General features: G+C 43.0%; 2 protein-coding genes across 2 annotated transcripts in view; both read left to right on the forward strand.

Moving 5' to 3' along the window:
• The window catches only part of LOC141201651 (uncharacterized), a 74,189-nt gene extending 53,742 nt beyond the window's left edge, over window positions 1-20,447 (forward strand). Inside the window, exons 4-15 of the mRNA XM_073663674.1 lie at window positions 2,327-2,482; window positions 2,612-2,788; window positions 2,872-2,995; window positions 3,079-3,176; window positions 3,375-3,465; window positions 7,778-7,935; window positions 10,416-10,565; window positions 10,695-10,871; window positions 10,945-11,068; window positions 11,151-11,248; window positions 11,446-11,536; window positions 14,545-20,447. Of these exons, the coding sequence (XP_073519775.1) occupies window positions 2,327-2,482; window positions 2,612-2,788; window positions 2,872-2,995; window positions 3,079-3,176; window positions 3,375-3,465; window positions 7,778-7,935; window positions 10,416-10,565; window positions 10,695-10,871; window positions 10,945-11,068; window positions 11,151-11,248; window positions 11,446-11,536; window positions 14,545-16,490 (3,390 nt within the window). The 3' untranslated portion in view covers window positions 16,491-20,447. The remainder of the gene's footprint in view (window positions 1-2,326; window positions 2,483-2,611; window positions 2,789-2,871; window positions 2,996-3,078; window positions 3,177-3,374; window positions 3,466-7,777; window positions 7,936-10,415; window positions 10,566-10,694; window positions 10,872-10,944; window positions 11,069-11,150; window positions 11,249-11,445; window positions 11,537-14,544) is intronic.
• LOC141201637 (uncharacterized) overlaps window positions 1-26,399 on the forward strand; it is a 100,342-nt gene that overhangs the window by 26,132 nt on the left and 47,811 nt on the right. The window lies entirely within an intron of this gene.

The raw sequence follows: 26,399 nt of genomic DNA on the forward strand, positions 1-26,399 counted from the left end.
GCAACCCAAGGCTGTATGGGCCTCGGCAGGGAGTGCACAAACCGGTCCATCACCACCCACTCTACCATCTGCGCAGGCATTGAGGACTCTGGCTGCAGCCACTTCTGGACCAGGTGCAGCAGGTCAAACATTTGGGACAGAGGTGGTTTGTTCTGGTGATACGAACCCACTGTGCCCTGATAGTCATTGTCAACCCCAAGCGTGCGAGAATCTCACTTTTTAGCTTGCCATACTCTTTGGCATCCTGCAAAGCTAAATCATAGTACGCCTACTAGGCGTACTTCTGGGGCTCTCCAAGTCAAGTATGGCGACAATACCTCTGCCCACTGCTCTTGTGGAAATTTCTCCCTCTCGGCCACCCTTTGAAACACCATCAGGAAGGTCTCAACGTCACCCCCCCGGGGTCATTTTCTGCAAAGCCCATCATACCGCCTTCCGGACATGGGAGTCCTCAGTCGGACCTGGGGTTGGAGCGCTCATCCTGTCCTGGATGGCGGTTGCCAGAAGCTGCATCTGCTGACGTTGTTTCTGCTAGTGCTGCTGGATCTGCTGTAACTACAGCCTGTTGGTCTCCTGTTGATGCTGCTGCGACTGGACCAGGTGTTTCAGCAGGTCCTCCATTTCGTCTGGCGATGCTTGCTGGCTTGCGACAGACTTCACCCAGGGCATGCAGTCCATCCTGTAGCAGTCACACGTCTCTGCTGGTAATGCTACCCGCAAGTCTAACACTAATTGTGGAGGTTTTACTCACTTGGGTGTGACAGGAGGAAAACAGGAGGCATGTTCCTTTAAAAGTTCATGTGGGTTTATTGCTTCATAAACCCAGAAGCCAAACAGAAAAGAAAATAGCCTTTAGATCAGGCAAACAAAGTAAATGTCTTTAGCAGGTCTCTGCTCAGCCAGGCCTGTGTGGCACACAAGCTGGGGTAGCGTCCAGTGTCCTGGCTTGGTCTGAAGACAAACATACACAGGAGGCCTTCTCCCTCCAAACACACAGACCATGTGCCAAACAACAGCCTCCATTTTATAGGCTGTTAACCACACCCAGAGGTGTGGTATGTGGGGGGTAGCTGGACACGTCCATTCTCTCCTAGCTACCCGTAACCCGGCTCCCAGATGCACCAAACGATCCTCTTAGTGCTTATCTGCCCTAGAGAAACACTCCGGGTTACATCACACAGACCAGCCATCTCTGTGACACATGCCTCCCATTGACTACACAACCATTAACCAACTTAGAATACTTTGATACATATCTGGTTTTATGATTACCCCACGGCTGATGAAAGGGAATCTGTTACCCCCTGGAACTTATCTGACCTCTAATATTGGCATACAGGTGATAGAAATGTGAATCTATACATACCTTTATGCCTCATATTAGAGGTCTGTTTGCTGAGAAATGGCTTTTTATTCAGTGAAGATTCTGATGCTTGCTGGCCTTGGGGAGTGGATTCCCTTTAATAAATACTCACTTAGCCCCATTCTTCGTGCAGATACTAATAAATACAGGACCTATGAGATTTTTACCATATGATAGTTGGATAGTTAGGGGTGTATCATCCATAGCAGCAGCCCACAGGGCCACTATGGTGCCCGTTAAAAAAACACAGAATTTGAGCTTGGTTTAAGTTGGTATCCATGCAGCACATAAATGCTTGTTTACTATGGCCATAAATGAGAAAAAAACTATAAGAAGAAAAATGATCTTAAACCCTGCTGTAAATAAATAAATAAAAAGCAAAAGTGCATTTAAATAAAATAGGGTTCCTAGTAACACTGTTTTTGATCAAAAATAGCATGAAAGCTATCCCACCATGGTAAAATGAACCCATTCTGGATAGTCCTACTCTGCTTAATATTAAAAAACTTACCATGTATCAAAGCCTCAAACTTCTGTGTGTGAATCAGACATGAGAACTAACGTGATAGAAGATTACAGTCCGGGGAAGACGGGAAACATTCATATAGACGACCGGTGGAGATGTAGTCAGTGAAGAACTCTGGCTAAATATGTTTGTAGAGCCGTAGTAGAAGATGAAGATGACGTCGTCCTCCTCATGAAGTAGTTATTTCTCATGTCACGTGTAATGAATATCTCCTGCAGTATTGCTAATGCCGATTGCAGTGTCGGTAAATGAGACGAGAATTAGCTTTATGGAAGATGAGTCTTTGAGAAACGTATTCAGCTACAGACTCCAAGGAAGAAACTGCTTGTTGTCTGTGGCCTAAAATATATAGGTTTTATTACTAGATGTAAAGCAGAAAACGAAATACTGTAAAATAATAAATCTCCTCATATGTTTCCCCTTATTATCTCCAGTAATTGTATTATTACACAATATCAGATCCTCTCAGTGAAGATCTTCTATTTAAGAGAATTTTCCTTATGGACCCATCAAAGATGGATATGGATAGAGACAAGATGGCAGAGAGGATATTACACCTCACCCTAGAGATCCTCTTCCGTCTTACTGGAGAGGTGAGAGATTCTGATGACTCCACATTACATCAATTTTATCTATGGGAATAACAGATGGACAGAACTGGAGAGGTGAGGACTCTGGAAATGTCTGAAGTGAGATTTATTTATATGTCTTTCCATAACCAGGATTACATATTAGTGAAGACCTCTAGTGAGCGCTGTCAGGACCCTGTGTCTGAGGGATGGGAAAGACCCCTGAGCCCAATCACAGAGGCTCCACCTCACCCCCTGATACATGAGGATATCAATGACCAGAAGATCGTAGAACTCACCTACGAGATGATTGAGCTGCTGACTGGAGAGGTGACACTGCTTCGAATGCTGGGACTTTATACAGTAATGCTATGAAAGGATCGGGGGGATGACTGTATCATTGTATGTGTCAGGTTCCTATAAGATGTCAGGATGTCACTGTCTATTTCTCCATGGAGGAGTGGGAGTATTTAGAAGGACACAAAGATTTGTACAAAGACGTCATGATGGAGGTTCCTCAGCTCCTCACATCATCAGGTAATAGACAGGACTAAATACACACGGCCTATAATTATCTGTATGTAAAGAATAAATTCCGTCCCTGTATGTGTTTTTTCCAGAGCTATCCAGTAAGAGGACAACACCAGACAGATGTCCCCATTCTTTTCTTCCACAGGACTGTAAACAAGAAGATCCCAATGTTCCTCAGGATCATCAGGTAGATGGAGAGAAGGTATCATGAGATCTCCCCTATGATGTGTAGACGGCTGTGAAGGTCTTGTGTTCAGTCTTGTTTTATCCACCAGTATTATGTGTTTTCTATTTGTGTAATGAGAACGGTGGAGATGACAGGATTAGAGCTGATCATAGATGTGACTTCTCCATCTGTCTGTGACTTTTACAATATTTGTTTCAGGGTGAAGATCTCACCCATATTAATACTATAGAGGCATATGTGAGGGGTGATGAGTGGTGTAAAGAGGAGATTCCTACATGTGACTACCCAGGTGAGTAGTGACCACTAAATGCAGAGAAGTTACAGATTCTTCTCAGTCACCGGCTGTGGCTGCTTTATCGGTGGTGTAGTCCGGCCGTATCACAATCATATGATCACCATTTTGCCTCTAGACCACAACATTCTCTTCCACCCAAAACTGTTCAAATGATTTTGGGCATTGAAACCCTTTTCCATAGAACTTACAACCTGGAGGATCCACCTACTCACTGTGATTAGGAGACGTTACCTGCCCAGATCTGTAAACCACAAAGCCAGAAAATCACTTAAAAAATATTATGATGGGCCTGTAAGAGAAAGTGGAGGGTAATGATGCTGTTGGCTTCCTAGAACCCTGATATCTTATTGGATGAATCTACCTTTCTCCCTTCTGTTTTGCTGAATGTGCTCATATGGTCCCTACAAGACCAGGTCCAGTCTTTCTGGCCAAACTTCACTTTTATGATTGACCACATTAAATGTGCAGTGAGGCCAAGTGTGAATTTCTGTACAATAACAACAGAGTTTCCCTTTATCCTGACTTTTCAATTTCTTTTAAAACCGACTAATTTCAAACCAAATTGTGATAAACTACACAAAAAAAAACATTACACATGTGACCCGGTGTATCTTTAAGCTAAATTTAAGACTCCTCATCTCTTCACTATTATAAAAAGTTCTCTTTAAATGTCAATATTTCTTGAAACTCATCTGACAGAAAATATTGTCCCTTACGATAGTTTAGATTGCCAAGAGCCACCGAGCCCCATACTCTAATTACCCCAGAGAGGTTTCACCACTAGTTACTCACTACTTACTGATGGAGACTGTTGAGTTTGATCATTTCAGTAGATGTGTTATGGTCTATACTCACAGTTTTGACTATAGTAGTTAGTGCCCAAAATAGTCTGATTTCACCCCTTCCTGCAGCCAGTTTTGTGTTCCTATCTGGGCCCATTTTTCAAATCTGACGTGTGCCACTTTATATGGTGACTAGCTACTGAACTCGTTCTACGCCCGGGTGGTGAGCATTTTTATTGGTATATGGTCTCCCATGCTGGTATGTGTGGTATGTGCTGCCCCCCTCCTGGTATTTGTGCTGCCCCCATCCTGTCCCCACCATCTTATCCTGGTATGCATGGCACCCTCATCCCCAATCCAGGTATGCGTGGTACCCCATCCCTCATCCCCAATCGCGGTATGCGTGGCTCCCCATCCCCAATCGTGGTATGCTTGGCTCCCCTCATCCCCAATCGCGGTATGCTTGGCTCCCCTCATCCCCAATCGCGGTATGCGTGGCTCCCCTCATCCCCAATCGTGGTATGCGTGGCCCCCCTCATCCCCAATCGCGGTATGCGTGGCTCCCCTCATCCCCAATCGCGGTATGCGTGGCTCCCCTCATCCCCAATCGCGGTATGCATGGCTCCCCTCATCCCCAATCGCGGTATGCGTGGCTCCCCTCATCCCCAATCGCGGTATGCATGGCTCCCCTCATCCCCAATCGCGTTATGCGTGGCCCCCCTCATCCCCAATCGCGGTATGCGTGGCTCCCCTCACCCCCAGTCCTGGTATGCGTGGCTCCCCTCACCCCCAGTCCCGGTATGCTTGGCTCCCCTCACCCCCAATTCCCGGTATGCGTGGCTCCCCTCACCCCCATTCCCAGTATGCGTGGCTCCCCTCACCCCCAATCCCAGTATGCGTGGCTCCCCTCACCCCCAATCCTGGTATACGTGGTACCCCTCACTCCACAATCCTGGTATATGCATGGTCCCCTCACCCCACAATCCTGGTATATGTATGGTCCCCTCACCCCACAATCCTGGTATATGCATGGTCCCCTCACCCCACAATCCTGATATGTGTGGCCCCCTCATCCCTTCCACACTGTACACACAAACAAAAAAAATAAACAGTTATACTCACCTTTCTTCTCTGTACTCCAGCGCTGCAGCGTCCTGTTCTGCCGTAGGCCGGGGGAGGAGAGTGGCGTCATTTTGCTGAAGACACACTGTAAATGTGTCTTCAGTAAAATGGCGAAGGATAGCGCTATGTGCACGCGCCGATCCGACGCCTCACTCCGCCCCCTGTCTCCGGCCAGATTAGAGGCGCCACGGCAACGCTCCTCCTGGTCAGGTAAGTATGCAAGTATGGCGCTGGAGATCGCGGTATGCGTTCAGTGTCTACACATACCGCGATCTCCGGCGCCATACACCTCCTCTTACCTGTAACGGCTGGATGCCTGCTTCTGTCTGGAGCCAGACTGCGCGTCACACATGCGCAGTCTATCGAGGCTTCGGACAGAGGGACTCTTAGCCGATTATATTATAGATAACTTTTGAATTCTTCACAAAGGATTATAGGAAACAAATGGACCTTACAAATAATATTCTAACTTCTCTTGAATCCGACAATCCCCTATATATGGTTGTACACTACTGTCTGGGCACATGGCAGGTTAAAAAGGGAAGGAGCGGCATTTAGCTATTTGAATGCAGATTTTGCTGGGATAGTGTGAAGACACAATGTATTGGGGACACTGTTCGTTGTCACCTGGCAGCTCAAAAGATGGCTACCACAAACAGGCTTGGCGCTATCTACTCCATTTTCCAGATCACAGGGTTTGCCTTGCTCATCATCCTTTAACCCCTCTTCATGTATTTGGACTTAGACAGAGACCCCCTAAGCTTGGGCCACAGTGTTACCTAATGTTCTGTGGTGTGAGATGGCAAGAAGAATAGTCAGATAGCCGGGTCAGAACATGGAGGTCAGAGAAAAGCCGTTAGCTGAGCACATAGGACTGAACCAGAGGAGAACAAGGCTGTATCTGGCAGCTTCCGGCAATATGCTTCCAGCTTTAGCAGGGTGCGGTGCTTTCCAGTTGGCTGAAGCAGGGAGCAGATTACTCCAGCTGGACAGCACACACACCCACACTGCCAGACTGGATGGTACTACAGGTCCCAGCAATCCTAATCTTAGTGGCTGGACAGAGCCTGCGCTGCCCAGAGCTTCTGGTTCTATTGTCTCCTCCATCACCAATGCCGCCTGCAGGATGAATAAGGAGGTGAGAGAAGCAGACGTCGCAGGAGCAGATCCCAGAGGAGATGGGACACACCATTTACAGAAGCCCTAATGTGACCAAATTGCAGAAAACCAGAGCAGTAGAAATCCCCATAAAGTGACTCCATTTTGGAAATTATAACCCTCAGTGAATTATTCTATAGCAGTAGTGACTATTTTGACTCCACAGTCACTTTCTGGAAATTAGCACACAGTGGATGTTGGAGAGTGAAAATTACAAATATATAATTTCATTACCCAACACATAGTGCCCAGATTGTGCTCCAGGAGACACACACCGTAAATTAAGTGGGTTCTTCTCACTATAGTAATGCCAAATACATGGATGCTAAATGTGGTTTGGGCACACTGCAAGGCTCAGAAGCGAGGGGGAGATCTGACTTTGGGAGAGTGGATATTGCTGGATTGGTTTATGGAAGCCATGTTGCTTTTCAAAAGCCTTTGAACCACTAATGATGTGGAAACTTCTGTTTTTCCACTGACAGATGATGGACCTGAGTGGGGACTTGGTTTTTGTGAGATAAGTAGAAGTTTTTATTGATATTATTTTTGCCTACATAACATTGCTTGGTGGCTTTTTATTCCATATTTGGAGGCAGAATGAACAAACAGTTGAACACTACGATCCACTGGTTCATCCTATGAGGTTTTCTATTAGGCTGTGAACTGTTATTGTCTTGGTGAATAATGATGGCTAACATAAGGCAAAATTTAAAAAAAATCACAGAAAAAGATACAGCCTTACCAACACAAATCATATAAGAAATGCACTAGCAGGATGCCGCAGACCCCCATGATAAAGGTGGGGGCAGCGCAGGTGCAAAATACTGATGGAGCAACCACTCACAATCATACCAATTCATGGAGAGGATGGTTGCCTAGTATTAAAGATGCACACAGATGAAGCTTGAATAGGACGCCAGTCACACAGGTAGGTTTGATGCACAGTGTCTGACTTAGGATACTGATGATGTCCATACTATTACATCAGGAAGGCTGCCCAGCACTATATAAGTGCACTACACATGGACAGACACCCCAGTACACCCAACCAACACTAAAATGCTAATGCATTTGTTATCTGATTTGGTGTTGGTAAGGCTGATTTTTTCTGTGATGTTTTCTTGGTAGATAATGATACTTTTACGTAAAGTACATTTTTACGGAGAGTTTAAGTAGAAATATTCAACATTATAAATTTTAAGGATGTGTTATTCATAAATAATAATTGGTTTTATTCTTGGCAGATGACTGTACCAGGAGATCAGAGGAACAGCTGACATCTTCAATTTTTAAATCAGATGATTTTGAGATCACACAAGATACAATTGAAGTGAATGCCATTACTCCAGATATACCATCATCCCTTCACAGCAAAGATCTGTCATCTGATCATTTGAAACAGGTCCTGTCTTCTGATTCATTACCGACTACTAAGGAAAATCAAAGTCACAAAATAAGCATTAAAAAACAAATTGCTCCTAAAGCAAAGAAATCATTTTCATGTTCAGAATATGGAAATAGTTTTTCCCTCGAAAAGTCTTTTCTTAAACATCAAAACATTCACACAGCAGAGAATAGATTTTTTTTATTTCAAGTGTGGGAATTTTTTTTAACCAGAAATCAAATTTTGTTAATCACCAGAGAAGTCACACACAGAAGAAGCCATTTTCCTGTTCAGAAAGTGGAAAATGTTTTACTGAGAAATCAAGTTTAACCAAATATCAGAGAACTCACACAGGGGAGAAGCCTTTTTCCTGTTCAGAATGTGGGAAATGTTTTAGCCGGAAATCTCTGGTGCTTAGCCAAACCTGAACTCACACAGTGGAGAAGCCTTTTTTCTGTTCAGACATGAAACCTAACGTGATGGAAGATTACAGTCCGGGGAAGATGGGAAACATTCATATACAGTCATGGCCAAAAGTATTGAGAATGACACCAAAATTATATTTTCACATGATCTTCTGGCCTCTGGTTTTTATTAGTGTTTGTCTGATGTTTATATCACATACAGAAATATAATTGCAATCATATTATGAGTACCAATAGGTTATATTGACAGTTAGAATGAGTTAATGCAACAAGTCAATATTTGAGGGTTGCCCCTTCTTCTTCAAGACCTCTGTAATTCTCCCTGGCATGCTCTCAATCAACTTTTGGACCAAATCCTGACTGATAGCAGTCCATTCTTGCATAATCAATGCTTGCATTTTGCCAGAATTTGTTGGTTTTTGTTTGTCCACCCGTCTCTTGATGATTGACCACAAGTTCTCAATGGGATTAAGATCTGGGGAGTTTCCAGGCCATGGACCCAAAATCTCTATGTTTTGTTCCATGAGCCATTTAGTTATCACCTTTGCTTTATGGCAAGGTGCTCCATCATGCTGGAAAAGGCATTGTTGGGCGCCAAACTGCTCTTGGACGGTTGGGAGAAGTTGCTCTTGGAGGACATTCTGGTACCATTCTTTATTCATGGCTGTGTTTTTAGGCAAGACTGTGAGTGAGCCGATTCCCTTGGCTGAGAAGCAACCCCACACATGAATGGTTTCAGGATGCTTTACAGTTGGCATGAGACAAGACTGGTGGTAGCGCTCACCTCTTCTTCTCCGAATAAGCTGTTTTCCAGATGTCCCAAACAATCGAAAAGGGGATTCATCAGAGAAAATGACTTTGCCCCAGTCCTCAGCAGTCCACTCCCTGTACCTTTTGCAGAATATCAGTCGGTCCCTGATGTTTTTTCTGGAGAGAAGTGGCTTCTTTGCTGCCCTCCTTGAAACCAGCCCTTGCTCAAAGAGTCTTCGCCTCACAGTGCGTGCAGAAGCACTCACACCAGCCTGCTGCCATTCCTGAGCAAGCTCGGCACTGCTGGTAGTCCGATCCCACAGCTGAAACAGTTTTAAGATACGGTCCTGGCGCTTGCTGGTCTTTCTTGGGCGCCTTGGAGCCTTTTTGACAACAATGGAAGCTCTCTCCTTGAAGTTCTTGATGATGCGATTGTTGACTGAGGTGCAATCTTTGTAGCTGCGATACTCTTCCCTGTTAGGCCATTTTTGTGCAGTGCAATGATGGCTGCACGTGTTTCTTTAGAGATAACCATGGTTAACTGAAGAGAAACAATGATACCAAGAACCAGCCTCCTTTTAAAGTGTCCAGTGATGTCATTCTTACTTAATCATGACTGATTGATCGCCAGCCCTGTCCTCATCAACACCCACACCTGTGTTAATGGATCAATCACTAAAACGATGTTAGCTGCTCCTTTTAAGGCAGGACTGCAATGATGTTGAAATGTGTTTTGGGGGTTAAAGTTCATTTTCTGGGCAAATATTGACTTTGCAAGTACAGTAATTGCTGTTAAGCTGATCACTCTTTGACATTCAGGAGTATATGCAAATTGCCATTACAAAAAATGAAGCAGTAAACTTTGGAAAAATTACTATTTGTCTCATTCTCAATACTTTTGGCCATGACTGTAGACGGCCGGTGGAGATGTAATCAGTGAAGAAATCTGGCTAAATATGTTTCTAGAGCCGTAGTAGAAGATGAAGATGTCGTCCTCCTCATGAAGTAGTTATTTCTCATGTTACGTGTAATGAATATCTCCGGCAGTATTGCTAATGCCGATTGCAGTGTCGGTAAATGAGACGAGAATTAGCTTTATGGAAGATGAGTCTTTGAGAAATGTATTCAGCTACAGACTCCAAGGAAGAAACTGCTTGTTGTCTGTGGCCTAAAATATATAGGTTTTATTAGTAGATGTAAAGAAGAAAACTAAATACTGTAAAATAATAAATCTCCTCATATGTTTCCCTTGTTATCTCCAGTAATTGTATTATCACACAAGATTTTTATGATGTTACATCGGCTCATCATCTTCTCATTTAGGTCTCTACAATATCGGATCCTCTCAGTGAAGATCTTCTATTTAAGAGAATTTTCCTTATGTACCCATCAAAGATGGATATGGACAGAGACAAGATGGCGGAGAGGATATTCCACCTCACCCTAGAGATCCTCTTTCGGCTTACTGTAGAGGTGAGAGATTCTGATGACGTCACATTACATCATTCTTATCTATGGGAATAACACATGGACAGAACTGGAGAGGTGAGGACTCTGGAAATGTCTGGAGTGAGATTGATTTATATGTCTTTCCATAACCAGGATTACATATTAGTGAAGACCTCTAGTGAGCGCTGTGAGGACCCTGTGTCTGAGGGATGGGAAAGACCCCTGAGCCCAATCACAGGGCATCCATCTCACCCCTTCATACTTGAGGACATCAATGACCAGAAGATCGTAGAACTCACCTACAAAATGATTGAGCTGCTGACTGGAGAGGTGGGAATGCTGGGACATTATACAGTAACGCTATGAAAGGATCGGGGGATGACGGTATCATTGTATGTGTCAGGTTCCTATAAGATGTCAGGATGTCACTGTCTATTTCTCCATGGAGGAGTGGGAGTATTTAGAAGGACACAAAGATCTGTACAAGGACGTCATGATGGAGGTTCCCCAGTCCCTCACATCACCAGGTAATAGACAGGACTGAATATACACAGCCTATAATTATCTGTATGTAAAGAATGAATTCAGTCCTGTATGTGTTTCCTCCAGATCTATCCAGTAAGAGGACAACACCAGACAGATGTCCCCATCCTCTTCTTCCTCAGGACTGTAAACAAGAAGATCCCAATGTTCCTCAGGATCATCAGGTAGATGGAGAGAAGGTGTCATGAGATCTCCCCTATGATGTGTAGACGGCTGTGAAGGTCTTGTGTTCAGTTTTGTTTTATCCACCAGTATTACGTGGTTTATACTTGTGTAAAGAGAACAGTGGAGATGTCAGGATTAGAGCTGATCATAGATGGGACTTCTCATCAGTCTGTGACTTTTATAATATTTGTTTCAGGGTGAAGATCTGCCCCATATTAATACTATAGAGTCATATGTGAGGAGTGATGAGCGGTGTAAAGAGGAGATTCCTACATATGACTACCCAGGTGAGTAGTAACCACTAAATGCAGAGAAGTCACAGTTTTATCTCAGTCACCGGCTGTGGCTGCTTTATCGGTGGTGTAGTCCGGCCGTATCACAATCATATGATCACCATTTTTCCTCTAGACCACAGCATTCTCCTCCACCCAAAACTGTTCAAATGATTTTGGGCATTGAAACCCTTTTCCATAGAACTTACAACCTGGAGGATCCACCTACTCACTGTGATTAGGAGACGTTACCTGCCCAGATCTGTAAACTACAAAGCCAGAAAATCACTTGAAGAAAAATATAATGATGGGCCTGTAAGAGAAAGCGGAGGGTAATGATGGTGTTCCTTCCTAGATCCCTGATATCTTATTGGATGAATCTACCTTCTCTCCCTTCTGTGCTGCTGAATGTGCTCATATGGTCCCTACAAGACCAGGTCCAGTCTTTCTGGCCGAACGTCACTTTTATGATCTACAACATTAAATGTGCAGTGAGGGCCAAGTGTGAATTTCTGTACAATAACAACAGAGTCTCCCTTTATCCTGACTTTTCAGTTTCTTTTAAAACCGACTAACTTCAAACCAGATTGTGATAAACTAAAAAAAAACCATTACACCTGCGCCATGATAGATCTCTAAGCTAAATTTAAGACACCTCAACTCTGCACTATTTTAAAAAGTTCTCTTTGAATGTCTAATATTTCTTCTTGAAACTCATCCGATAGAAAATATTGTCCCTTATGATAGTTTAGATTCCCAGGTTTCACCACTAGTTACTCACTACTTACTGATGGAGACTGTTGAGTTTGATCATTTCAGTAGATGTTATGGTCTATACTCACAGTTTTGACTATAGTAGTTAGTGCCCAAAATAGTGTGATTTAACCCCTTCCTGCAGCCAGTTTTGTGTTCCTATCTGGGCCCATTTTTCAAATCTGACATTTGTCACTTTATATGGTGATAACTTTGGAATTCTTCACAAAGGATAATAGGAAACAAATGGACCTTACAAATAATATTCCAACTTCTCTTGAATCTGACAATCCCCTATATACGGTTGTACACTACTGTCTGGGCACATGGCAGGTTAAGAAAGGAAGGAGCGGCATTTAGCTATTTGAAAGCAGATTTTGCTGGGATAGTTTGCAGACACAATGTTTTGGGGACACTGTTCATGGTCACCTGGCAGCTCAAAAGATGGCTATCACAAACAGGCTTGGCGCTATATACTCCATTTTCCAGATCCCAGGGTTTGCCTTGCTCATCATCCTTTAACCACTCTACATGGATTTGGACTTAGACACAGACCCCCTAAGCTTGGGCCACAGTGTTACCTAATGTTCTGTGGTGTGAGATGGCAAGAAGAATAGTCAGATAGCCGGGTCAGAACCAGGAGAGCAGAGAAAATACAAAATCACACAAAAGTAGTCAGTAAACGGACCGGGGTCCTAACAGGAAACAAATACAGAAGCCGGGAGCTGAGCACAGAGGACTGAACCAGAGGAGAACAAGGCTGTATCTGGCTGCTTCCAGCAATATGCTTCCAGCTTTAGTAGGGTGCGGTGCTCTCCAGTTGGCTGAAGCAGGGAGCAGATTACTCCAGTTGGACAGCACACACACCCATACTGCCAGACTGGATGGTACTACAGGTCCCAGGCACCCTAATCTTAGTGGGTGGACAGAGCCTGCGCTGCTGAGAGCTTCTGGTTCTGACATCTCCTCCATCACCAGCGCCGCCTGCAGGATGAATAAGGCGGCGCCTGGTGAGAGAAGCAGACGTCGCAGGAGCAGATCCCAGAGGAGATGGGACACACCATTTACAGAAGCCCTAATGTGACCAAATTGCAGAAAACCTGAGCAGTAGAAATCCCCATAAAGTGACTTCATATTGGAAATTATAACTCTCAGTGAAATAATCTATAGGAGTAGTGACTATTTTGACTCCACAGGCACTTTCCGGAAATTAGCACGCAGTGGATGATGGAGAGTGAAAATTACAAATATATAATTTCATTACCCAACACATAGTGTCCAGATTGTGCTCCAGGAGACACACACCGTAAATTAAGTGGGTTCTTCTCACTATAGTAATGTCAAATACACGGATGCTAAATGTGGTTTGGGCACACTGCAAGGCTCAGAAGCGAGGGGGAGATCTGACTTTGGGAGAGCGGATATTGCTGGATTGGTTTATGGAAGCCATGTTGTTTTTCAAGAGCCTTTGAGCCACTAATAATGTGGAAACCTCTGGTTTTCCACTGACAGATGATGGACCTGAGTGGGGACTTGTTTTTTGTGAGATGAGTAGAAGTTTTTATTGATATTATTTTTGCCTACATAACATTGCTTGGTGGCTTTTTATTGCATATTAGTGAGGCAGAATTAACAAACAGTTGAACACCACGCTCTACTGGTTCATCCTATGAGGTTTTCTATTAGACTGTGAACTGTTATTGTCTTGGTGAATAATGATGGCTAACATAGGGCAAAATAAAAAAAATCACAGAAAAAGATACAGCCTTACCAACACAAATCATATAAGAAATGCACTAGCAGGATGCCGCAGACCCCCATGATAAAGGTGGGGGCAGCGCAGGTGCAAAATACTGATGGAGCAACCACTCACAATCGTACCAATTCATGGAGGGGGTGGTTGCCTAGTATTAAAGATGCACACAGATGAAGCTTGCATAGGACGCCAGTCACACAGGTAGGTGTGATGCACAGTGTCTGGCTTAGCCTAATGATGCCCATACTATTACATCAGGAAGGTTGCCCAGCACTATATAAGTGCACCCCACATGGACAGACACCCCAGTACACCCAACCAACACTAAAATGCTAATGCATTTGTTATCTGATTTGGTGTTGGTAAGGCTGATTTTTTCTGTGATGTTTTCTTGGTAAATAATGATACTTTTACATAAAGTACATTTTTACAGAGAGTTTAAGTAGAAATATTCAACAATATAAATTTTAAGGATATGTTATTCATAAATAATAATTGGTTTTATTCTTGGCAGATGACTGTACCAGGAGATCAGGGGGACAGCTGACATCTTCAATTTTTAAATCAGATGATCTTGAGATCCCACAGGATACAATTGAAGTGAATGCCATTACTCCAGATATACCATCATCCCTTCACAGCAAAGATCTGTCATCTGATCATTTGAAACAGGTCCTGTCTTCTGATTCATTACCGAATACTAAGGAAAATCAAAGTCACAAAATAAGCATTAAAAAACAAATTGCACCGAAAGCAAAGAAGCCATTTTCATGTTCAGAATATGGAAATAGTTTTTCCCTCGAAAAGTCTTTTCTTAAACATCAAAGCATTCACACAGCAGAGAATAGATTTTTTTGTTTCAAGTGTGGGAAATTTTTTAACCAGAAATCAGATCTTGTTATTCACCAGAGAAGTCACATAGAGGAGAAGCCATTTTCTTTTTCAGAAAATGGAAAATGTTTTACAGAGAAATCAGGTTTAATCAAATATCAGAGAACTCACACAGGGGAGAAGCCTTATTCATGTTCAGAATGTGGGAAGTGTTTTAGCCGGAAATCAGATTTGGTTGAGCATAAGAGAACTCACACAGGGGAGAAGCCTTTTTCCTGTTCAGAATGTGGAAAATGTTTTAGCCGGAAATCAGATTTGGTTGAGCATAAGAGAACTCACACAGGGGAGAAGCCTTTTTCATGTTCAGAATGTGGGAAATGTTTTAGCCGGAAATCATATTTGGTTGAGCATAAAAGAACTCACACAGGGGAGAAGCCTTTTTCCTGTTCAGAATGTGGAAAATGTTTTAGATTGAAATCAAGTTTTATCAGCCATCAGAGAATTCACACAGGGGAGAAGCCTTTTTCCTGTTCAGAATGTGGAAAATGTTTCAGATTGAAATCAAGTTTTAGCAGACATCAGAGAACTCACACAGGGGAGAAGCCTTTTTCCTGTTCAGAATGTGGAAAATGTTTTAGATTGATATCAAGTTTTATCAGCCATCAGAGAATTCACACAGGGGAGAAGCCTTTTTCCTGTTCAGAATGTGGAAAATGTTTCAGATTGAAATCAAGTTTTAGCAGACATCAGAGAACTCACACAGGGGAGAAGCCTTTTTCCTGTTCAGAATGTGGAAAATGTTTTAGATTGAAATCAAGTTTTATCAGCCATCAGAGAATTCACACAGGGGAGAAGCCTTTTTCCTGTTCAGAATGTGGAAAATGTTTTAGATTGAAATCAAGTTTTATCAGACATCAGAGAATTCACACAGGGGAGAAGCCTTTTTCCTGTTCAGAATGTGGAAAATGTTTTACATTGAAATCAAGTTTTATCAGCCATCAGAGAATTCACACAGGGGAGAAGCCTTTTTCCTGTTCAGAATGTGGAAAATGTTTTAGCCGGAAATCAGATTTGGTTAAACATAAGAGAACTCACACAGGGGAGAAGCCTTTTTCCTGTTCAGATTGTGGAAAATGTTTTAGCCAGAAATCAAATTTGGTTGAGCATAAGAGAACTCACACAGGGGAGACGCCTTTTTCATGTTCAGAATGTGGGAAATGTTTTAGCTGGAAATCAGTTTTGGTTAAGCACCAGAGAATTCACACAGGGGAGAAGCCTTTTTCCTGTTCAGAATGTGGGAAATGTTTTAGCTGGAAATCAGTTTTGGTTACGCACAAGAGAAAGCACACAGGGGAGAAGCTTTTTTCCTGTTCAGAATGTGGGAAATGTTTTAGCTGGAAATCAGTTTTGGTTACGCACAAGAAAAATCACACAAGGGAGAAGCCTTTGTCCTGTTCAGAATGTGGGAAATGTTTTAGCTGGAAATCAGATTTGGTTAAGCACCAGAGAACTCACACAGGGGAGAAACCTTTTTCCTGTTCAGAATGTGGGAAATGTTTTGTGAAGAAATCATCACTTCTTAGTCACCAGAGAACTCACACAGACGAGAAGCCATTTTCATGTTCTTAATGCGGGAAATGTTTTACACGGAGATCAACTCTTAACAAACTTCAGAGACGTCACACAGGGGAGAAGCCTTTTTCATTTTTAACCGAAAATTATATCTTCATAAAGGGGTTGTCCACTACTAGACCAACTCCTTCTCATTCCTCATGTTTAGCCTTTTTAAAATAAAAACCCTCATACGCACTTCCTGTTCTGGCGCAGTTCCATTGGTGTCACAACTCGCGTTTCCGTAAGGATGTTACATCACACAAGATTGTTACATCACACAATCCTGCTCCCAATCATCGCCACCTTTAGACGTATTGTACATCAACAGGAAGGACATGGCCTGGACACAGCATCAAGAGAACGCACACACTGAGAGCACTGTCTTCAGACCATGTTCCTGGGGCAATTATAAGCAATTTACAGCCTCAAACATGACGTTCGATATGGGAAAGAAAGAAGAGATCGGAGGTTAATCTGAGGTCCTCCACCTCTGTCAGCATGTCTGGTATGCAGCGTTTCTTATGGAAGGTCTTATCTTCCTGCTCCTGAGCCATTACTGCCTCACCTCAGCGTGGAAAAAGAAGCAGTCTTAACCCTCATGATGCCAGACAGCTCCAGACTGTCAGTCCTGCACCAACTTCTCTCTTAATGTCGGCCTCACGAGAAAACAGCTCCACAAATCTCCCTGTACTCTCACCAAAGCCCACATACTGAGCAGTGCTTGCTTCACAGGGACATTTACCCCCCAGCCACAGGTTATTCTGATATGGGGAACAACATAACTTATTTGTATATTAGATTGCGTCTAGCCCTACTAAAGAAGATATGGAGTAATATAGTCAGAGGCTGGAGACCACATACAATACTGAAATACGTCCCCTCACTTCTATCCTGTCACAGCTTACTGACAAGGTACAGAGATTAGAGGATAATGTCCAAGTTAGAGGCCATCATAATGCTCAGAAACTAACACTAGATCTTCACAGGCAGTAAATAAACCATCTGTTTAATATGGTTGATGATCAAGAAAATCACAATAATATCTGGATAAGGGGTATACCTGAGCGCATCAATGCACAAGTGATTATGCCAACACTGCGATCATTATTCACTAATATTCTTGGTGATCCTATTGATAAGGAGGTGGAGATTTATAAGGCGCACCGTACAATAGGCAATCATGGCCCAGATCCTGAGCGTCCAAGGAACACTATCTCTCGCATACATTTTTTCAATGTAAAAGAGGCCATTGTGAGGAAAGCAGAGGAGTTGGATCCTGGTGATTTCAATGGAAAACGCATATAATTGCTCACACATCTATCCTGAATGACACTTGCTAAAAGAAGGGTATTGAAACCACTACTTGATGCCATCCGGGAAAATGGCCTGATGTACTCCTGGGGGTACCCATTCCAGCTGTATATTTTCAAAGATCCAAGCAACATGAGACCTATTTGTGATGCCCTGGACATTCCATATATCTGACTGGCCACCTGCTCCACCATTGCCACAGAGAGTTCCAGCACGTCACAGAAGGTGTTCAATGGATCAGGAACTTGATGGTGATGCAGCCAGATGGGAAAGGAACCTGGCAATCATATGAGCTCCTGAAATGAATCTTGTCTTCCCTGATGAGAGACAGTTTGCAGATGCTTACTTATTTCTTTAAGCATATAATTAGATATATCTAAATAGAGCATTAGGTGCCACTCTTCCACTATATAGAATGTCTAAGTTCATATAAGATCTTAGACCAGGATATAAGTTGAGTCCACATGATACTACTGTAATATAAGGCTTTATTACTTTACTTGCTTTATATTCCATGGTTCCACCTAATAGGAATCCTAGAACTGAAAGTTTGACTTACGCCTGTAAAGACAACCCCCAGTTAGGGACTTGCATTGGGATCTGCTTGTTTCGCAATTTCCTACTGTTTTGATATATTCATAATCTATACTTCTTAGACACTGAGAGGTAGACGTTACTATCTACCGTCTATACTTCCTCTTTTAATCTTTCTCTCTTCCATTCCCCCTTTTTTTCATATAATATGGCACAACTCAAAACTTGTTCATTGAATGTCAGAGGACTTAATGTTCCAGAGAAAGGAGCTCGTGTTATATCATAGGCATAAACAGCACGTACATTTTCTCTTTCTTCAGGAGTCACACTTTAGAGGCGATCATATACTGTACCTCAGATTACTAATAGATATTATTCATCTTGGCGTCCCAGAAAAATGCTGTTTTGAAGTCTAAGGTGCTGAGTATCGGCCGCCACAGATCACTGCTGCATACTATTGTAGAAACACTGTCTGACACGAAGAGGAGGTATGTGTTTGTTAAGATCTCCATCTACTCCAAAATTTTGACTTTGGCAAACTTCTATCTCCCTAATTGTGACCAAATTAAGACATGCTGTCATTACTTAAACAAACTAAAATATTTTGCGGAGGACCTTATCATCATTGGAGGTGACTTTAATTTTGTCTTGGATCCTTCTTTAGACGCGTCCCTGGGCTGGAGTCACCAATCTAAAACACAAACGAAAGCTTTGCTAATTGTGCTTTGGTCTCAACCGGGCGATGTATGGAGGATACTACATCTAGACGTAAAGGATTATACCTATTATTCTCCTTTACACAATATACATAGCCATATAGTCCTTTTCTTAATTAGCCGTCACTTGCCTGCATGGCAACCTACATCTCAGGTAGGAACTGCTGTATGGTCAGATCATGCTCCTGTATATTGTAACTAGCTATTGAACTTTTCTATGCACGGGTGGCGAGCATTTTTATTGGTATATGGTCTCCCATGCTTGTTATATGTGCTGCCCCCCTCCTGGTATTTCTGCTGCCCCCATCCTGTCCCCACCATCCCATCCTGGTATGCATGGCACCCCTCATCCCCATCCTGATATGCATGGCACCCCTCATCCCCATCCTGGTATGCATAGCACCCCTCATTCCCAATCCTGGTATGCATGGCACCCCTCATTCCCAATCCTGGTATGTATGTTACCCTATCCCTCATCCTGATATGCATGGCACCACTCATCCCCCAATCCTGGTATGCATGGCACCCCATCCCTCATCCTGGTATGCATGGTGCCCCTCATTCCTATCCTGGTATGCATGGTGCCCCTCATCCCTATTCTGGTATGCATGGTGCCCCTCATCCCTATTCTGGTATGTATGGTATCCCTCATCCTGGTATGCATGGCACCCCATCCCTCATCCTAGTATACATGGCACCCCTCATCCCAGAAACCTGGAATGCATGGCACCCAATCCCTTATCCTGGTATGCAATGCACGCTTCATCCCCAATCCTGGTATATATGGCTCCCTCATCCCTATCCTGGTATGCATGGCACCCCATCCCCTATCCTGGTACGTATCGCACCCCTCATCCCTATACTGGTATGCATGGTACCCTTCATCCCTATTCTGGTATGCATGGTACCCCTCATCCTGGTATGCATGGTACCCCTCATCCCTATCCTGGTATGCATGATACCCCGCATTGCTATCCTGGTATGTATGGTACCCCTCATCCCTATCCTGGTATGCATGACACCCCATCCCTCATCCTGGTATACATGGCACCCCTCATCCCAATTCTGGTATGTATGGCTTCCTCATCCCAGAAACCTGGTATGCATGGCACCCAATCCCTCATCCTGGTATGCATGGCACGCCTCATCCCCAATCATGGTATATATGGCTTCCTCATCCCTATCCTGGTATGCATGGCACCCCTCATCCCTATACTGGTATGCATGGCACCCCTCATCCCTATACTGGTATGCATGGTACCCCTCATCCTTATTCTGGTATGCATGGTACCCTTCATCCTGGTATGCATGGTACCCCCTGCATTCCTATCCTGGTATGTATAGTATCCCTCATCCCTATCCTGGTATTCATGGTACCCCATCCCTATCCTGGTATGCATGGTACCCCGCATTCCTATCCTGGTATGCATGGTACCCCATCCCTCATCCTGGTATGCATGGTGCCCCGCATTCCTATCCTGGTATGTAGTGTACCCCTCGTCCCTATCCTGGTATGCATGTTACCCCATCCCTATCCTGGTATGTATGGTACCCCTCATCCCTAATCTGGTATGCATGGCACCCCGCACCCCCCAATCCTGGTATGCATGGTCCCCTCACCCACCAATCCTTGTATGCATGGCACTCCTCATCCCTATACTGGTATGTATGGCATCCCTCACCCCCCAATCCTGGAATGTGTGGTCCCCCTCATCCTGGTATGCATGGCACCCCATTCCTCATCCTGGTATGCTTGGTTCCCCTCATCCCCCAATCCTGATGTGTTGCCCCCTCACCCGCCAATCCTGGTATGTATGGCTCCCCTCATCCCTTTCACGCTGCACACATACAAAAAAATAAACACTTAATCTCACCTTTCTTTGTGCTCCAGCGCTGCGGTGTTCTGTTCTGCCGGAGGCTGGGGGAGGAGTGCGGCGCCAGAGTACGTGCATGCCCATACTGCGCTGTCTGGCGCCATTTTGCTGAAGACACACTGCAAATAGCGCTATGTGTATGTGCTGATTCCGACACCTTCACTTCTGCCCCGGTCTCCGGCGAAGAGAGGCAATGCTCCTCCCGGTCAGGTAAGTATGGCGCCGGAGATCGCGGTATGCATTCAGTGTCTACGCATACCATGATCTCCGGCGCCATACACACTCCTCTTACCTGTAACGACTCCATGCCTGCTTCTGTCTGGAGCCAGTCTGCGCAGGCGTGTCGCGCTTGCACAGTCTATAAAGGCTTCAGACAGACACACGCATCCCCGGTTTTATTATAGATCTGACTATGCCGGCCTCCACCAAGGCTTCAGATGTTGGAACCTAAATGATAATCTGCTGAAAGACTCGCTCTGTGTCTCAGACCTTCTTGAGACTATAGACTCCTTCAAATATATGAGCATGATGAAACTGCCTTACCATTTAAATGGGAAGCACTGACATGTGTCCTCAGAGGTATAATAATAAAACCTAGATAAAAGCTAAAAAAGGAGAGAACAGCTAAAGTCTCATTTGCTTGAGCAGATTGATCTCCTTGACAAACAACATAAATGATCTGCTTGCCTCCAGGTATATGTAGACCGGCTTAACACTAGAAGGGAGCTAAAAGTAGTTTCATGGATGGGGTACTCGCAAATATTGTGTAATTTCAGGGCATTTACTTATGGAAGGAACCAAGTGGAAGCTTCCATTCTCGGTACTAGATATGGGGCCTCCTCGAGAAAATGACTTAAAATGTCGTACACTAAAGTTAATATATAAGGTGTGGGATAGGGGTAAAAATATTCTGGGGATTGGAAAGTACACAAACTATACTCCTTTATGGCACACCTATAACTTACCAGAGCTATAGAAGCTAAATAATATTAGTGAGTGGCAGGATAGGGGTACTAGAATAAACGCCATACTGATTGATACATCACCCAATGGATACCATTGCTAAAGCAGTGGATACAAAAGGTCTATTAACCCTTATTTATAGGCAGTTACTGGCCCTACATTTGGATAAATATCCTTTGTTAGTAAAGACAAAATGGGAGGAGGATGTGAGTCCGTTATCTGAGGAGCAATGGGGGAAATACTGGATTTGACACCGAATCTTTCATTGTCAGAGTCACAAAGATTGTCCCAAATTCTTCTCATTCATAGGGTATATAGATACCCAAGTATTTTATTTAAAATTGAAATACAAACGGATGACACATGTCCTAGATGTGGTCAAAAGGACGCCCACCTGATGCATATGACGTGGAAATGTGTAAATATTGGCGACTACTGGAAGGGGGTGATCGCTCTTGTACTATCTGTATTTGGGATACAACTTCAGTTGGAACCTAAAATCTGTATCCTAGGACTCCTGGGAGAAGACGTAAATCCAGACTCCCATATGGCAATAGCTAGCTCAAGAATATTATTCCAAGCCAGAAAGTTGTTGGCACTACATTGGATAGACAATTCTCCCCCAACGATAACAGAACTAAAATCCAGGATAAATAACACTCTATGCTTGGAAAGGGGATCTTATATTAAAGGAACGCTCTCAAGAAATCCATACACATATGGGATCAATGGTTAAATACACCGGGTATTGCTTCAAAGAACCTTCTCAGAAATACTATCCTGGATCGTTTGTACATTTCCTTACAGTAAACCAGGAATGTATATCCTTATATCCAAGGTGTCAGCAAATGATAATCTCAGTCCACACAATTGTCCCTTCTTAGATATATTCTTTTTCTTTTGAAGTCTCAATAGGGAAAAAAATAAGCCGTCAGGAAGTATTCAGATATTTATGTACAAATGTAAAATTACTGTTCCAAAACCTTGTACTATAGAGCGATATTGGGATTTATATCATTGTAAACCGGTTCTTGTATTGTTACTGGTTTTTATTTTTATTTTTTTTTGTCACAAAGTTTATTTAAAAAAAGAAAATGTTGGTAATTCTTAGTTTTGTTAAATAAAAATGATCTGATTGAAAAAAAGAAAGGAGCGAAGGTCTTTACTAGATCAAACATATACAAAATGCCAAGATCACATGTGAAGGTACTCGTACGAATTCACAGATAAATGTGGTCTCTCATTGGCAAGAAGGTTACATCCACACGTGTAAAGGACATACGTATCCAAAATAAAAGGGGCACCCGGGCCAGAAATTCATAACCCCTCTGACATAGCGGAAGCATTTAGTTTCTTTTATAGTTCGCTATATAATATTCATGGACAATACCACGACATGCCACCTAATATTCTTGAAACTAAAAATGACAATTATATTAACCTCTTAACAACATTAGACGTACTAATACGCGTCTGTGCCCTGGGACTTAAGAGCCAGACCCGTATTAGTACGTCATGGCGATCGCCGCCGGGTGTCAGCTGATTGTCACAGCTGACACCTGGTACTATGTGGAGGGAGAGGTCACGCACCGCTCCCAGCACATTAACCCCCGCGATGCTGCGATCGAAATCGATCGCAGCATTGCGGTGGCAAGGGGAGGTGATCGCAGATACTCACCTCCTCTTCCGGCTTCCAGCGCTGTCTGCCGTGGCTTCCAGGATGTTGCCATGACGACCCGATGTCGTCATGACAACATCCGGGTCACCAGACAGCAGGAAGATTTTTTGGACATGCGCAGTGCATGACAAAAGAATCTTCTCCCTGTGCAGCCCTGACAGCCTGTATAACACAGGAATGGTGCTGCATCCCTGCGCTATACAGGCGATCAGAATAAAAAAAGTGAAAGTCCCATAGTGGGACAAAGTAATAAAGTATAAAAACTATCAGAAAGTGAAAAAAAAAAAAATAATCCACCAAAAATAAAAATATAATGTACCCATCAATAAATATTATAAAAAAAAAACCAAACAATAAAAGTACACATATTTGGTATCGCCGCATCCGGAACAACCTGACCTATAAAACTGTCCCACTAGTTAACCCCTTCAGTGAACATGGTAAAAAAAAAAAAACGAAGCAAAAAACAATGCTTTATCACCCTACCGCCAAACAAAAAATGGAATAACACGCGATCAAAAAGACAAATATAAATAAAAATGGTACCGCTGAAAACGTCATCTCGTCCCGCAAAAAACAAGCCACCATACAGCTCCATTAGCCGAAAAATAAAAAAGTTATAGCTCTCAGAATAAAGCTATGCTAAAAAATAATTTTTTCTATAAAATTGCTTTTATTATGTAAAAGTGCAAAACATAGAAAAACGATATAAATGTGGTACCGCTGTAAACGTACTGACCCAAAGAATAAAGCTGCCTTATCAATTTTACCACACGCAGAACAGAATAAAAAAAAACAATTCCTGAATTGTTGGTTTTTGTTTATTCTGCCTCCCAAAAATCGAAATAAAAAGTGATCAAAAAATGTCACGTACCTGAAAATGGCACCAATAACAACGTCAACTCATCCCGCAAAAAAACGAGCCGTCACATGACTGTCTGCCAAAATCTGGAAAAATTATAGCTCTCAAAATATGGCGATGCAAAAACTAGATTTTACAAAAAATGTGTCTTTTAGTGTGTAACAGCTGTCAGTCATAAAAACCCCATATGATTCTGGTATTACTGTAATCACACCGACCCGAAGAATAAAGTCGTCTAATCACTTATACCGCACGAGGAACGGCGTAAAAAATAAACTCTCGGGTTAGGGTTGGGCTAGGGTTAGGGCTGGGTTTGGGGTTAGGGTTGTGATGGGGTTGGGATTTTTTTCAAAAGTAAGAAAAAAGATGACGATATGGCGACTAGTGTTGAGCGCAAGTGCTCGTTACTTGAGTTTGCATCGGGTGCTCTGGTATGCATTGAGTATCGTGGGTATTTGAGTGACATGCTCGAGTCTCCGCCCCATATGCTTCGCGGCCAAAAAAACTTTGCGGGGATTGCCTGCCATGCACGAGCGATCCCCGCATGTTTTTTTTTTGGGTGTCTAATAACCGTGAAACATGCGGAGCAGGGACTCGAGCATGTCACTCGAGCACACGCTGTACATGGTGCATACCTGAATACCCGATGCAAACTCAAGTAGCGAGCACTTGCGCTCAAGACTAATGACAACTTATTCAATATGATGACCTAATGTTATCAAATTCTGTGTCGTACCTCTGGGTTCAAAATGTTCACTATACACCTTAATAAAATCCTTGAGGGGTATAGTTTCCAAAATGGGGTCACTTGTGGGGGAGCTCCACTGTTTAGGCACATCAGGGGCTCTATGCTCAGTATAGAGCATCGCAATAACAATGTCCAATAAACAGATAAAACGCATCAATGTCTAAATTGTGAATAGAAATATTGTTCTTATCGATCTGACACGTAAAAATATAATATAAAATAATATGCACAATAACCAATATGGAGAAACTATAAACCTATAACAATGAACATATAAAGGGGAAAAAAATATGCAAATCAAAACTGATTACATAGTAGAAGATTTACAAGGAAATCCACCCGCATCTGATCTGGTGCAAAGTATAATATCCTGGCAAAGGATCATAGAGCCGCAGATATACCGAGCATTATCTGTCATATCAACGGGAGGCAAATAGATGCATCATTGTAAAACAGACAAGAACAAGTAGAGAACACTGGTGAGATTACTGTGGAGCATTGTAATGGCGAATCAGATTACTGTGGAGCATTGTAATGGCGAATCAGATTACTGTGGAGCATTGTAATGGCGAATCAGATTACTGTGGAGCATTGTAATGGCGAATCAGATTATTGTGGAGCATTGTAATGGCGAATCAGATTACTGTGGAGCATTGTAATGGCGAATCAGATTAGATGGAGCGTACAAATCCATGATATCCAAGAGCTGGATGTATAACAGATCAATGGCAATGGGAGACATCTGCATAGAGTCTGATGGAGAACCTGATCGTGAGGCTATAGATGGAGCAAGCATTTCTATCTGTATCAACGACAAACAGGTAATTACATTATAATAAAGCTGACAAAAACAAATATCTGATGCAGAACTGAATCGTGAAGCTGTGGATGTAGCGGGAATTTCCATCTGTAGCAACGAAAAAAAAATAATTGAATTATACTGCGAAAAAACTGACAAAAATAAATATATGAGAAATTGAAGATAAGCTGCAGAACATTGCAATGGAAATACTCAGTCATTGCTGAAAAATCTTTAAGATATTTGCATCATTTATGTGCGTTCTGCGAAGATGAATCAGCGATGATAGCGCAATATACAGAAAGGCAAATAAGTACACCGGCAAATAATAACCGGAAAAACACAAAATAAATTCAGAAAACCTGGAATGTCACCATATAGATGTCTGCTGGGAATAAACCAGTATGGATTTCATCAATAGATGTAAAACAGGTCATTG

The sequence above is a fragment of the Phyllobates terribilis genome, unplaced genomic scaffold, assembly GCF_046119375.1.
Source record: "Phyllobates terribilis strain yellow unplaced genomic scaffold, ASM4611937v1 Scaffold_120__1_contigs__length_5212024, whole genome shotgun sequence".
Lineage (NCBI taxonomy): Eukaryota > Metazoa > Chordata > Amphibia > Anura > Dendrobatidae > Phyllobates > Phyllobates terribilis.